At 42.3% G+C, this 15401-nt stretch overlaps 1 protein-coding gene across 1 annotated transcript in view; it reads left to right on the plus strand.

Annotated features, from left to right (window-relative positions):
- Positions 1 to 15401, plus strand: part of LOC138980213 (uncharacterized) — a 38226-nt gene that overhangs the window by 10746 nt on the left and 12079 nt on the right. Inside the window, exons 3-7 of the mRNA XM_070353052.1 lie at positions 3193 to 3331; positions 4152 to 4245; positions 6125 to 6316; positions 9337 to 9863; positions 11512 to 11645. Of these exons, the coding sequence (XP_070209153.1) occupies positions 3193 to 3331; positions 4152 to 4245; positions 6125 to 6316; positions 9337 to 9863; positions 11512 to 11645 (1086 nt within the window). The remainder of the gene's footprint in view (positions 1 to 3192; positions 3332 to 4151; positions 4246 to 6124; positions 6317 to 9336; positions 9864 to 11511; positions 11646 to 15401) is intronic.

Below are 15401 nucleotides of genomic sequence, written 5' to 3' on the forward strand. Positions count from 1 at the left end.
GTCTTTCTCTTTCTTGTCCTGTCGGTCACGTTCGGCCTGTCGTTCAGCCTGTCGTTCCCTTTCTTGTCTGTCAAGTTCGTCCTTCTTGTCCTGTCTGTCACGTTCTTCTTTTCTTGTCAGTCGCTCAAATTCTTCCTTCCGTTCCACTTCTAAGCGTTTTAGAACGCTTCGGGCTCTAACGCGTGCGTCTCGCTCAGTCGGTTGCTCGCTGCCAGGAGTCTCGAAAGTTATTCTCCTCGTAGGAGATCCCCCTGTAGCCATGGTTAGTTTTAGCAAAGCTTTATCACAAAAGTAAGTCTAACGCGGCTATAGCTAGAACACGCGGTGATGAAATGGATACAAAAATCCAATAACCAGAAAATGCAGAAGAAAAATCCAAACGGTGTAGAACAAATCGCGTAGCCTACTTTATCGGCTGCTTTTTGCGGTGAAACAAAGTGTTTCCCACAGCCGTGACCTACTTTATCGGCTGCTTTTTGCGGTGAAACAGAGTGTCTCCCACAGCCTTGGTTAGGACAGAAGTCCTCGGACCCTTCCCCCCCAAAATTCCAACAAAGTCAAAATATGGAGAAAAATCCAAGTAAAACAAGACGGTAGAAAATGTAACCTGTTACGGAATGCGAAACAACAATGTAGAGAAAACTGAGTAAAACGAATAACAAATCCGCTAACCCCGCTCAGCTCTCTGCAACGGAAAACTCTGAACGTACAACAACAAAGATTCACAAACAAAGGAAAGGGAGATAATCACAGTTAGCGCATACAATAACTCACAAATTACAATTTACATTTCCTGCAAGGTGTGAATCGCTTAAGGTGTGGTATATGATCAAAACTATACAAAAAAGGGTAGCACCAAGCAGAAAATAAGTCGAGCACTGACGAGATTATCTGCTCTTAGTTATCCTTAATTGGTGGGTCTTTATCAGTTGGAAATTAACTGAGTAAATCCCGGCTTGGCCCCCACGTGTCACGTTTCAATATATCACTCAAGGTGATTATGAACCGGTTAATTACTACTAATTAACTAACCACACCACGATCCACTCTCGCAGGCATACAATTAAATAGAGTCAACAAAAGTATAAGTTTCAGACGCCTGTTTATGTATAAACTCTCCACCTCCCTCGAGCCTTCACTCAAAATATGTTCCTTTTACGTTCTCAACACGTAAAAAACCAGTGTTCACTGACAAAATGCCAGTACTATGTAGAAAATTATAGTAACACGCTGAACCCGTGTAAATACAGTCGAAATGAGAATGTTCTGTTCGAAAAGCTCTAGTTCGTGCAGGTGTCACACACCCCACGTTGTCACTACTCCAATGAAATCATAGATACGAAAAGACAACGGTGGTCAACGGGGTGCGTACGACATGGTGCACTTAGCTTTATCTCTGCTGCTGCTGCTTAGCCGGTATGCTGGTTAGTCGGTTCGCTGGTTAGCCGGTCCGCTGGTTAGCCGGTTCGCTGGTTAGCCGGTCCGCTGGTTAGCCGGTCTCCTGGTTAGCCGGTCTCCTGGTTAGCGTAGCCTCAACAGTTCCCGCCAGAGTCAGCCGTGCCGATGTTACGGGAACGTAACGAACGAACGAAGGAAGGCTGCAAACAGAAAGCATCGGTGCACTAAACATGTCAGCTACCCCTCACCCACCACCTTAAAACATGTCATCTTTAAATATCTCATCGAGCACGTGGGCCTGCACAAAACTGACTTTTTACAACAACAAAACAGCCATTTTCCGTCCTTCTCTCCCTATCTGCAAAAACCATATACAGATTAGTATTTTAGCGTCACAGAGAGTAAATTATGCGCTAACCTGGAAAGAACAACAGAGAGTATTTCATTCCACAACACAGACTCATCAACAGCGTTAAATAATGATTTATTACCTCAAAAGCCTATGATTGTAACTCTCAATGGAAGCAAAGTCCGCCTCCTCCCTGGAACAGTCTCTGTTCGTCAACAGTGACCCAAAACGTCCAGAACCCCTTGTCGAATCCTTATGCGAAAGCCATCGCCGACGAAGGAAATGTGACGACTTGTCCTCAGCAAAATACGTGGCAGAGGAAAGGAATAACTTGTGGAAGTTCCCCTAGAGTGCCGAATATGATACTCGGTGAAAAACCATCATACTCTAGTAACTGTGTGTTAGGTCCTTCCCCTTCTGCCGCTGGGTGTCAAGTGTGTCGTCCTTGAGTCTCTGACAGACCACCTAGCCAAATACACGTGACTGACCTTGTCACCAAACCAGTCCAGCTATACACAGTTTTGCCTCCCCAAGCAGGAAAAAGACACGAGAAACTCAATCCCTGAAAATCCCGTGCGCGCTGTCAGCGAAAAAAACCGTCAGCCCTATGACAGCAGAAACCTGCACTGTGAAGCTCGTGCGTTTCAAAACATCCGTGCTCGGGAGCACTGTCAGCAAAAACTCTGCTGTGTCCAATATCACGCACAGGCGCTTTCTATCATACATTGACCCAGAACAGGCACTCCACTGAGTGACGCTTTCTTGGTCTCTGTCACCCGATCGTGACAATATATCGCGCACATATTCAAGGCGCAGGGATTTATTTATGCCGTGTGAGATGGAATTTTTTTACACAATACATCACGCATTCACATCGGCCAGCAGATCGCAGCCATTTCGGCGCATATCCTACTTTTCACGGCCTATTATTCCAAGTCACACGGGTATTTTGGTGGACATTTTTATCTATGCCTATACAATTTTGCCAGGAAAGACCCTTTTGTCAATCGTGGGATCTTTAACGTGCACACCCCAATGTAGTGTACACGAAGGGACCTCGGTTTTTCGTCTCATCCGAAAGACTAGCACTTGAACCCACCACCACGGTTAGGAAAGGGGGGGGGGGGGGGGGGGGAATTGCTAACGCCCTGACCCAGGGTTGAACTCGCAACCTCTCGCTTCCGAGCGCAAGTGCGTTACCACTCGGCCACCCAGCCCCTGATTACTGTCAATTTACTCTCTTCTTTACAAGACCTAATTTTGCTCTGAATCTTGTTTTGTTTTGCTTTTTTGGTGTTTGTGTAGTTGTTGTGGTTTAGTTATTTATATTTCGTGTTGGGGGAGGGGGGTGGGGGGGGGGGGGGGTTGAATACCGGCTTCACTGCATGAAAAAAATGTGGGTATATATAGATTTGTTTGTGTCAATTTTACCTGTGTGCGTGCAGGAGGAGTTATGGAGGTGGTCCACGCCGTTGCCGAAGGTAGAGAACTTGGTGTTGAACTCGACGGGAGTTCCCTTGCGAGAAGTGCTCGCACTGGCTCGACTCATGCCCGCCCTCAGGGAACTCCACATCTGCTGCAACTGTGAGTGATAATGGTGGTGTCTGAAATCTTCTTCTTCTTCTTCTTCTGCATTCATGCCAAATCAAGGGCTGAAACTTCCACATACACTTGTGTTTTTGCATGAGTGAGTTTTTACATGTATGACCGTTTTTACCCCTCCATTTTGGTAACCATATGCTGCTTTCTGGGGAAGCATATGCTGGGTATTTTCGTGTTTCTGTAACCCACCCAACTCTGACATGGATTACAGGATCATTTCCGTGCGCACTTGATCTTGTGCTTGCGTGTACACACGAAGGGGGTTAAGGCACTAACAGGCCTGCACACAAGTTGACCTGGGAGATAGGAAAAATCTACACCCTTAACCCACCAGGTGGCAGCAACTGGGATTTGAACTCACGACCTTCCGAATAGGAGGCTAATATCCGCAAAACACAGCAGTAAGATTAGTATCAGATATAAGCGTTAATGGGCTTTCTTTCATTCAAATGACTGTCTGCGATTAGATCGTCTGCTTCACGTTGTGCAGTTATAGTTGTGGTGAATCTGGACCAAGTTATTACATTTGTAAGAAAGAAATTTTAGTCTTTGATTTATTTGTGTGAAAACTAACATGCATTGGGAAGCCAGTTCTTAATTTTTTAAACTGATATTTTTTCTTTGTAGAAGAATGTTTTGTGTTATTCAAAATCTGAAGATGACAGAGTTGTTGGTTTTAAACAAAAAAAGGCAACAAACAAACAAAAAACATATAAGCAATTCTTCATCCAAATATTTTAAAAGATTTTCCAGAAGATGAGGTTTTGTAGTGTAATTACATGTACCTTCTTTTGGTTTTCAGACTACCGAGATCTTGGCAGTGTGGAACTGGCAATCAACGACGGTGCCCTCTCCAAGTTAGAGTGCCTCCGCCTCAACGAAAATATCATTACCAGGTAAGGTCTGGATTAGGGTTTCAAATCCTCCTTTTTTTGACTCACATGCGAAGCAAAAGTGAGTCTATGTACTCACCCGAGTCGTCCGTCCGTCCGTCCCTGCGTCCGTCCGGAAAACTTTAACGTTGGATATTTCTTGGACACTATTAAGTCTATCAACACCTGATGTGGCCTGATGGTGTATGGTTACAAGATCTCAAAAAACATGTGCGGCAACTTGACCTCACTTCAAGTTCAAGGTCACAGGGGCCGTAATTGTTGTCTTAAAAACGACCATTTTTCACATTTTCGCATTTTTTTCTGAAGTTATCGAGAATGGCAACCTTAGCTATGTATGCTATATAGGGCAATGTAAGCCCTATCTTTGGACACCAGTTTGGTTGACCTTGCTTCAAGGTCAAGGTCGCAAGGGTCCTTTAAAGTTGGATTGTATACATATTTTGAAGTGACCTTGACCCTGAACTATGGGAGATAACTGTTTCAAACTTAAAAATTATGTGGGGTACATGTTATGCTTTCATCATGAGACACATTTGGTCACATATGATCAAGGTCAAGGTCACTTTGACCCTTATGAAATGTGACCAAAATAAGGTAGTGAACCACTAAAAGTGACCATATCTCATGGTAGAAAGAGCCAATAAGCACCATTGTACTTCCTATGTCTTGAATTAACAGCTTTGTGTTGCATGACCTTGGATGACCTTGACCTTGGGTCAAGGTCACATGTATTTTGGTAGGAAAAATGTGTAAAGCAGTTCTTAGTGTATGATGTCATTGCTAGGATTAGTTATTTGACGTTGACCCTGAAGGTCATGTAAAGGTCAAGGTCAAGCATGTGAGTCGTATGGGCTTTGCCCTTCTTGTTTGAGGATTTTCTCCAATGAAATCGCATGGCTAAACCAATTTACTTGATTTCTTTGTTTTTTGCAATACATAAGATGAATCGCTCACAATGCCGTCAGCTTAAGAGACCTCAAAATCAAAGTTTACAATCAGTGACCACAAAAACAGAGAAATATCCAAAACAGATGGACTGCTAACATGACAAAATTAAGAATAAATACCAATTACCTACCATTCTTGGTTTTTGTCTTCCGAATTTTGGAACGTTAGCAGTCTATTTGTTTTTGGATTTAAGAATAAATAAACAACGACTGCAACAGACAAACACTTACTTAAGCTGATGGGGTCTATGTCGACCAAAAGAGTGGGATTCCCTGTAGGTGGAGTTTTTCAATAAAACTTGCAAACCATACTCGAATTTCTAAGAAATATCAAAAAAGATTGAAAAACATCAAATTCTACCGATGTCGCCAAGCATCACGTGACTTTCAGCGATATCAGCGACACACTACAGGAACTAAATCCTGTGGTATTCCCTGTATACAGGGAATCCCCCTCCAGGAACTCCACCTACATGGAATCCCACTCTTTTGGTCGACATAGACCCCATCAGCCTAACTTAACCTCACTAACTTTATTTCTAATTTCTATCCTAAGCCACACAAGAGATTGCTAACATTGCAAAATTAAGAATAATTACACAATGACTGCAACAGACAAACACGAACTTCACTAATTTTCTTTCCAATTTCTGTCCCAAGTCATACAAGAGCCAAGTTTGCAACACATTATGTTTGTCTACAAGAAAGATTTGTCATCCATCACCTTACGCCCTGCAACATTGCTAACATTTCAAAATTAAGAATAAATACACAACGAATGCAACATACAAACACTTTCTTAACCTCACGAATTTCATTTCCAATGTCTGTCCCAAGTCATACAAGAGCCAAGTTTTGCAACACATCATGTTTGTCTACAACACAGATTTGTAATCCATCACGTTCACACCTTGCAATTTGATTTTCTTCAGTTGGGCGGAGGTTTGGAAGCTACGCAACATGCCGTGCCTGACGCAACTGATTCTCTCGGAGAACCCGCTGTGTGACATCGCCTTTGACCCCAACGGTCAGCAGCTGGACAACTCCCTGTGTGAGATGGACAGTCCCAACATCACCTGTCACAGTGATGGAGAAGACTCCTCTGTGGGCAGCCCTCACTTCAGGTAAAATCTTAAAAGGGATGGGGTCTGACAATGGGGGGAGCAGACCTGTGCACATCTACGGTTTCTCCGTAATTTCTCCGATTTTTATATGCAGAATACGGTGCTACGGATTTGTAAATAAAAGTCCGAAAATCCGATGTTTTACTCCCCCCAAAAATGGTTGTACTTTTGTCTGTTTTAAGATGTTTTGACCAATTAGTTGGCCGTTGCGCTGATTTTCCGATTCTGTTCTCAGCATTGAGTCTTTGTTCTTAGACTTAATTCGTCCAGCGTCTGCGTGGCAACTTGTGATTGAAGTGAAACATGGAAAAGAAAAAAAGAGTGCGAGATTCAGATAGTGAAGAGGAGACACCAGCTCTGTCAGTCACCAAAGAAGAAGAAAACGGCACAACAGTGCTGGAAGTCCAGTTATTCTCAAGACAACCCGGAGATCGTAAAATCCAGCAAAGGAGACCAATACACTTTTTGTAAGGCGTGTGAATCACACTTCAAAGACATTGTCAGAACAAATGTTGCAACAGTGTTGTTGTTTCACCTTGGCTTGTTAATACCGTAAATAGTAATTCCCATTCTACTGCGTCATAGTGTTTCAGTTTGTGTGCTTTGTGAGCAGAATTATGTCTTGAACTGTCGTTACAGCTTACTACTGAAACATTTTAAAAACTACTGAAATTTGGTTTGTTTACTACTGATGAGCGTTTTGAGTGTGCACAGGTCTGGGGGAGTATTTACAGCAGTTATGATCAAAATTGGAGAAAACAGGGTCTTAAAAAAGGGGAAGTTTTCAAATGGGGGTACATTTACAGAGGTTGTGAAACTGAGCCACAAGGGATTTGTTTGTTTGTTTGTTTGTTTGTTCGTTCATGGGCTGAAACTCCCACGGCTTTTACGTGTATGACCGTTTTTACCCCGCCATTTAGGCAGCCATACGCCGCTTTCGGAGGAAGCATGCTGGGTATTTTCGTGTTTCTACAACCCACCGAACTCTGACATGGATTACAGGATCTTTTTTGTTGCGCACTTGGTCTTGTGCTTGCGTGTACACACGGGGGGTGTTCGGACACTGAGGAGAGTCTGCACACAAAGTTGACTTTGAGAAATAAATCTCTCGCCGAACGTGGGGACGAACTCACGCTGACAGTGGCCATCTGGATACAAATCCAGCGCGCTACCGACTGAGCTACATCCCCGCCCTAACAAGGGATTTGAAAGGGGAGGAGTCTTAAATTGGGGGAGGGAGGGGGGGAGGGTCTTAAAAGGGGGGTTCCACTGTCTTAAGAAAAAACAAGTCGCGTAAGGCGAAAATACAATATTTAGTCAAGTAGCTGTCGAACTCACAGAATGAAACTGAACGCAACGCAACGCAGCAAGACCGTATACTCGTAGCATCGTCACTCCACCGCCCGTGACAAAGGCAGTGCCCGTGGAATTGACAAGAAGAGCGGGGTATTCGTTGCGCTGAGAAGGATAGCACGCTTTTCTGTACCTCTCTTCATTTTAACTTTCTGAGCGTGTTTTTAATCCAAACATATCATATCTATATATTTTTGGAATCAGGAACCGACAAGGAATAAGATGAAAGTGTTTTTAAATTGATTTCGAAAAAAAAATTTTGATAATAATTTTTATATTTTTAATTTTCAGAGCTTGTTTTTAATCCGAATATAACATATTTATATGTTTTTGGAATGATGGAGAATAAGATAAACGTAAATTTTGATCGTTTTATAAATTTTTTTTTTTTTTACAATTTTCAGATTTTTAATGACCAAAGTCATTAATTAATTTTTAAGCCACCAAGCTGAAATGCAATACCGAAGTCCGGGCTTCGTCGAAGATTACTTGACCAAAATTTCAACCAATTTGGTTGAAAAATGAGGGCGTGACAGTGCCGCCTCAACTTTCACGAAAAGCCGGATATGACGTCATCAAAGACAGTTATCAAAAAAATGAAAAAAACGTTCGGGGATTTCATACCCAGGAACTCTCATGTAAAATTTCATAAAGATCGGTCCAGTAGTTTAGTCTGAATCGCTCTACACACACACACACACGCACACACACACGCACACACACACGCACATACACCACGACCCTCGTTTCGATTCCCCCTCGATGTTAAAATATTTTGTCAAAACTTGACTAAATATAAAAAGACCCTGCACAGTTGAACAGTTTAGTTTTGCCCTTAGTTTTCTACCTGGCATTACTGTGGAACTTCCATGACCAGACTGCCTGTTTTAAAACCAAGACCGACGGGCGCTGTGGCGTCGTCGTGGTAAGAAGTCGGCCTCTTAATCGGAAGGTCGAGGGTTCGAATCCCGGTCGCTGCCGCCTGGTGGGTTAAGTGTGGAGATTTTTCCGATCTCCCAGGTCAACTTATGTGCAGACCTGCTAGTGGCAAGCACAAGACCAAGTGCGCACGGAAAAGATCCTGTAATCCATGTCAGAGTTCGGTGGGTTATAGAAACACGAAAATACCCAGCATGCTTCCTCCGAAAGCGGCGTATGGCTGCCTTAATGGCGGGATAAAAACGGTCATACACGTAAAATTCCACTTATGCAAAAACACGAGTGTACGTGGGAGTTTCAGTCCACGAACGCAGAAGAAGAAGAAAAAAACCAAGACCTCTTCCTTTGAAGACCTTTGTATTTAATATTTTCGGGTTATAACATCTGTAAAGTTACCTCTATTTTAAGACTCACTCGCCTTTAAGATCTTTTTTTTTTTCTCTGATTTTTTTGTTAGGTTTTAAACCGCTGTTCATCATATGATTACTCATAGTGCTTGAGTGAATAACATTTTTTTTTACCTGATTTTGTTTTTTAAAGTTTTATTTGATTATTTTGTCAGTGAAGAGGCGCATGGGGACTATGAAATCTAAGCAGCATTTCAGTGTTGTTCTCTTATGTTTGTTTTTCCTATTTTAATTAAGTTTTGTTGGTGCATGTGTTGTTTTGCTTGTGCTTTAGTGTTTATTTCTCTCTCTAATTGGTTTGTTGATTTGTTTCTCTTTCAGATACCCTGTCACAAAAATGTTGACACCCGCTAGATGCAAAAAGGAGCTGTTCCCGAAATCTTCATCAGACGAACACAACCCCACCTCCGATCAACAAACCGATGACTCCACACCGACCCCCCACCCTGAGACTTCAAGGTCATCCTCAGTCTCCCAGGTAGAACTGGTCAGCGATGTTCTCGAGGACATCATCTCGCATGCTTACGAACGCGTCAGCATCCAGGAATCATGCCATCAATGTAGCCCAGAAACCAACGAAAATGCCAGCAAAGTGCGTGCTGATACACAGACTGAGCAGAGGACGGCACAGCGATGTCAAAACGACAACGAGACCAACATGCACGTTGGACGTTGTTTGTCCGAGGAAAATGAAGGCAATGTGGATGACAACCGACCACAGTTTTACTTGGAGGATGCTGAAAGCGATGCTGTCTGCAGAAACAAAAATGAGAATTTCTGTGAACAAGAAGAAAAGGAACAAGAAAATGCTGAAGATGAGCAGAACAAAAATACCCCACAGAAAGAAGGTATGGCCATATTAGTAACAGTGGACTAAATTCTGTTGTGATGTTTCCTTTTGCCTCTTCCCGCCTTTTCAACTTTTCCCTAATTCTCACTAAGGCCAAAAAAAAAATTTGTCTGTTTCTGGTCACCCGACCGACCCTAAATTTCGGCGCCGACCCTAAACCTTTTTTTTCCAAACTCAAAATTTTTTTTTTCTTTTTTGGTGGTAAAGGACAGGGTGAGAAAATGAACAACAAAAACGTGTGAAAACGAAAGTCCGCTGACGATTTGTAAATGTGTTGAGTGTCTTGTCTCTATGTATAGTGAATCCAGTCTCTTTGCGTGATTTTTAAAGTTAGTTGTAGTGGTCTACATTTGGGGTAAAAAATAAAAAAATAAAAAAATAAAAAAATAAAAAAATCCCTACCTACCGACCCTATTTTTTTTAGCCATGTTACCAGAAACAGACAATTTTTTTTTTTGGCCTAATGCATACCTACTACACCGTACCTGGTTCTATAAAGCGCAGTGGCATCCTAATTTTTCAGTTTTGTTGTTCATTAAGTTGGTAAATTTACCTCCATTTTAAGACTCCCAGTCCCACCCTTTGAAGACATGAGTTTCACGGATTTATGGAGGTCTTAAAAAGGGGGAGGGGGGGGGGGGGGGGGGTCAATGTTCCTGTGACGCAAGGTGCCTCCGCTGAAAGAACACCTTCAGTTGTCCGTTTGCGTAATAACTTTACTTAAGTATACCCCCTCCCCCGGTGGTGTAGTAGAGACAGTTTCACTTTCAGTCGGTCAGATGGACAACATTGTTGGTTACAAAATCAATTCATGAAAAAATCCCTACTCTGCACGGAAACAACCCAGGCCGTTTACTTTTGGTATGTGTCCAAGTGTAGGCATGATCTTATCCCATGAAGCCTGGCCAGATCGGAGAGCTGTTTTTTCTCTTCTTCTGCCTCCATGAAGGGGGGGTCAGTAGCTCAGTTGGTAGAGCACTGGACTTGTGATCCAATGGTCGCGGGTTCAAATCCAGGCCAGGACGGACACGGGTCAACTTTATGTGCAGACTCAGAGACGGTATCCTTGTTCCACCCCCGTGTCGCCTCTGTGGCGCGTACAAGACCTCGGTCATTCTGCCATAAGTGCAGGTGGCCGAATACACCTAAACATGCACACACCTGGGTAGCGCGACTCTGTTGCTGCTAGCTTTCCACTGGGAGGAAGCGACCCAAATTTCCCAGCGATGGGACAATAAAGTAATTCTTCTTCTTGCGTTCGCCGTCTATAAAGTAATGAAAATGAAAATGGATTGAAGGTGAAACTCTGGCGTATACTTCTGGGTTTTTTGCACAAGAGTGTGTTTACATGTTTGACCGTTATTGCACCACCGTTTAGCCAGCAATACTCCGTTTTCGTGGGAATCTGAGATGGTGAGTCGAATCATTTACATGGGAAGGACTGCACCTTTAAATTAAGAGGTCTCAGTAGGAGGCTACCATTGTAATACACGATGCTTTGCAACTGATGTAAACCAGCTCCCTCTCTCCGTCTGTTTTCTCACTAGTCAAAAAACAAGAAAGGTAATTGTTGTTGCCATGGTCGATGGAACGTTTGTTATTGACAAAACGATACGTTACAGTTACATTTTTCTCATTAATGACAGAAGACAGACGAGAAGAGGACACCATTCCTTTTGCCAAGCTCCACATGCTCTGCCTGAGTCGTACGTCCATCTGTGAGCTGGATCATCTGCATGCCTTGAACGAGTTCCCAGAGCTTCGCGCGCTAAAAATCATGGTGAGGTTTTAACAAGAATCCATTTAAGATTTGTTGTTTGCATTTTTTACCAAAATATGAAATTTGACACAGGGCAAGACTGTCATTGTTCTACATTTCATACATTGCTTCTCATTCTCGACGGGCGCAGAGTGGCGTGGTGGAAAGACATCGGCCTCCTAATCGGGAGGTCGTGAGGTCGAATCCCGGTCGCTGCCGCCTGGTGGGTTAAGAGGAGATTTTTCCGATCTCCCAGGTCAACATATGTGCAGACCTGCTAGTGACTTAACCCCCTTCGTGTGTACACGCAAGCACAAGACCAAGTGCGCACGGAAAAGATCCTGTAATCCATGTCAGAGTTCGGTGGGTTATTGAAACACGAAAATACCCAGCAAGCCTCCCCCGAAATCGGCGTATGCTGCCTAAATGGCGGGGTAAAAACGGTCATACACGTAAAAATCCACTCGTGCTAAAAACACGAGTGAACGTGGGAGTCTAAGCCCATGAATGAAGAAGAAGAAGAAGAAGCTTCTCATTCTCTCCCGTTCTAGGAGACTAGACCTGCATAACTCTCACGTTCTGTTGTACGTCTGTATTATTATTGAACAAGAGTGCTTACGCCCCTTTGATTTTTAGAGTTAGATCATGGTGACTGGTTTGTTTTGCTTTGTAAGGATATTGTCCATGGAACACGAAAAGCAATAAATAATTTGAAGCTTTGTGAAAGAGGATGCTCGGAAATAACTCTTGTTGGGTTTGAATGGGTTGTGAAAGGATGAATACTCTTGCTTTCAGTGAGTCAAACTTGACATGTGACATTATAGGCCATTCAATAGTGATGGATGTGTCTGACACACCTGGACAAGGAGCACGTCCTGTGTAAAAGGTTTACCTCACTTAGGGCCAGCTTCCAAGGTGAAAATAACATTTTTTTAACATTTTTGGTTATTTGGGTTGTTTGCTGTGTTAAGTACATAAACCACTCAACTATCACGCTATGCAATAGTTTTGCGGCAAAAAACAACCTAAATATTTTTATTTTAATTAAATGTGCAACAGGGGTGTGTCAAAAAATGCCTTGTGGCAGCTCATTAAATATTCATAAACTTTGAAAGTACATTTCTTCGGTTTGGAATGTAGCAGACGATTCATTCAAAGACCACTGTGCTCAGCGAAACCAAATCTACAAGCTTGATTTGACAGCCGAACTCGTTAGAAAGACGTATTTTCATTGGTCGATGTTAAGCATGCCAAAGAACAGAGGGGTCTGGTTTCAGCCAATCAGAGAGCAGCTTTCAAACCGTGCTTGGCAAAGCCTTTCTGCTGTGCCATGTTTTGTTTTTTCACTTCCGTTCACAGCAACTGTAAACAAAACACGTGTTTCGAAGGGAAAACAATTTGTAAACACCAGAATGACGAAGAAAAGGAAGACCTACAAGAAGAAGAGTCGGACTGGGAACCCGACTGGCAGAAGAGGGACTTATCAGCAGCAAACTGAGCCCACATCGGCAGCGAGAAGCAGTGACAGCGAAGCTGAAGGTGGCGATGTGCACGCTACCCCCTCCATCTCGTCTGAGCCTTCGGGCTCGGCTGAGTAAAGCAAGCCTAAGTTGACTGCGTCCGAGTCAACATTGAAAGAAGAAGAAGAAGAAATGGAGTTTGACAGTGACAGTGATCTGACTGGATTTCGTTTGATTGATTGTAAACTGTTGGTACAGTTTGTTTTTTCTTTTCTCTGCCCAGACTGTAAATGAGAACAGGCAATGGCAAAACAGTGAAAGGGGGGGGGGGGGGGGGGGGGGTGTTTTGACTAAAAAGGCAATTTTGAACATGCAGGGTCACTATGGAGCTGCTATAAGGAACAATGTTGGAAACATTAACCAGATGAGGCAGGATATCTGGGCTATGTGGCGTCACAGGCGACTGAAGAAACAGGCAAAGGAGACCCAGACAAGAATGCTCTTCCTGATTATGTGACTGATGCCATCCAGCCAGTGTTTGAAACTCTGTCACAGGATTCTCTGCTCAGAAAGTGTCTACATGGTGGCTCACAAAATACAAATGAGTTATTTATTATTATTATTATTATTATTATTATTATTATTATTATTATTTCACAATGTGATATGGCAGCGGTGCCGCCCCAAGACCATCTTTGTCGGCAAGAAGAGGATTCGACTGGCTGTATATGATGCCACCATTGTTTTCAATGATGGGGAATGTGGACGCTTTGCTGTGTTTGAAAATCTTGGACTGGATGTAGGCAAATGGACAATTAAGACTGTGTTTCCAGCAAATTGACAGAAATCGTGTCAGAGGAGCACAGATTCAAGCATCTGACGCCGCAAAGTTTGCCAGGAAGATCCGCGAATATATGAGACAGCAGGACAAAATGAGAATCGGGAGGAATTTTACCTTGCTGGGGCCCATGAGTAGATAAGGTGAGCATCTCTTTTGCCCCAAAGTGTATATTGGAACCAAAGAAAAAAGGCATTCTCATCTGACTCGTGCACAACAGTCATATTAAAGTTATCTTTAACTTCAAACTCGTTTTTCTCAAAAACGCGTTTTACACACATACCGTCACTATTTCCCACACATCTAAAAAACCATTTAATGAAATCAAATAAAATTGTGTGTGCTGCATGATTGATAACAAAGGCACATTTTGCTATTTTATTGGAACATTAGAGCAAATGTAAACATCCATATGAGAGTCACATAAAAGTCATAATTTCAGAATATCAAAAATAATAAAATTCTGCAAAATACACTCTTGTAAAAATAGCACACTGTTTAGTGCTCAATTTGTGGTAAGTGTGTAAAATTTCATGTCTGTATCTGTCTTGCATTAAGAGTTATTTGGGAAATGATTATCATACATGTTCGTCATGGTGTTTTTTTATATTTAATTAATTTTTTTTTTTAGACATCAAAACTTTCTATTACACTTAACTGAATTATGTCTGAGCGCTCAGACACACTTGAAGAATATATGAACCAAAAATGGGAAAGATCAGCAGTGTTTCTGAAATGCTATGGCAGAAAGATTTGAACACGTTTTTTGTTCATTTTTCACCTTGGAAGCTGGCCTTAGGCCAAAAAAAATAATAGGTGTGGTTACGGTAACATAGCCAAAAAAAATAAGGTAGGAAGGTAGGCAATCACTTTTTTTTTTTTAAACTTTTTTTTCTAATGTGTACAAATTAAACCTACTTGACAGGGAAATAAGTGTGCGACTCGGGCGCTTTCGCTTTCATTGCGTTTTCTGCACTCGTTTATTTGTTTTTTGTGTGTATTTTTTTGACAAATGTAATAAAAAGTTATATGGTCGGCCCCAAAAAATAGGGTAGGTCGGGTTACCGTAACCACACCTATTTTTTTTTAGGCCTAAATCATTCTTTCACAACCTATACAACCCTGACAGAGTTGTTTCCGGAATTCATTTATCGAGACTCGTTTTTGGAATTTCAAATAATACAGCAGGCCTTCTTCAGGCTAGTTTTGAATCTGGTCCAAAGTTCACACTCATCTGAAGCACAACTTTCTAAAAGTCTTATCACAAAATTACTTGTTTGTACATGTATGTGTAGCACTTACGAACAAAAGGCATGAAATTCAAACACACACCAACATTGTAAGTTTTTCAATATGACAGCATAATTAATCACTCAGCCGATTTTGCAAGATGGTACTCGAGTTATGACAGATGGAAACACTTCAATTGGTAAAGAGTGAAAGTGGAGCTGATGGGGTCTATGTCGACCGAAAGAGTGG

Source organism: Littorina saxatilis, linkage group LG11, assembly GCF_037325665.1.
Source record: "Littorina saxatilis isolate snail1 linkage group LG11, US_GU_Lsax_2.0, whole genome shotgun sequence".
NCBI classification, from domain to species: Eukaryota; Metazoa; Mollusca; class Gastropoda; order Littorinimorpha; family Littorinidae; genus Littorina; species Littorina saxatilis.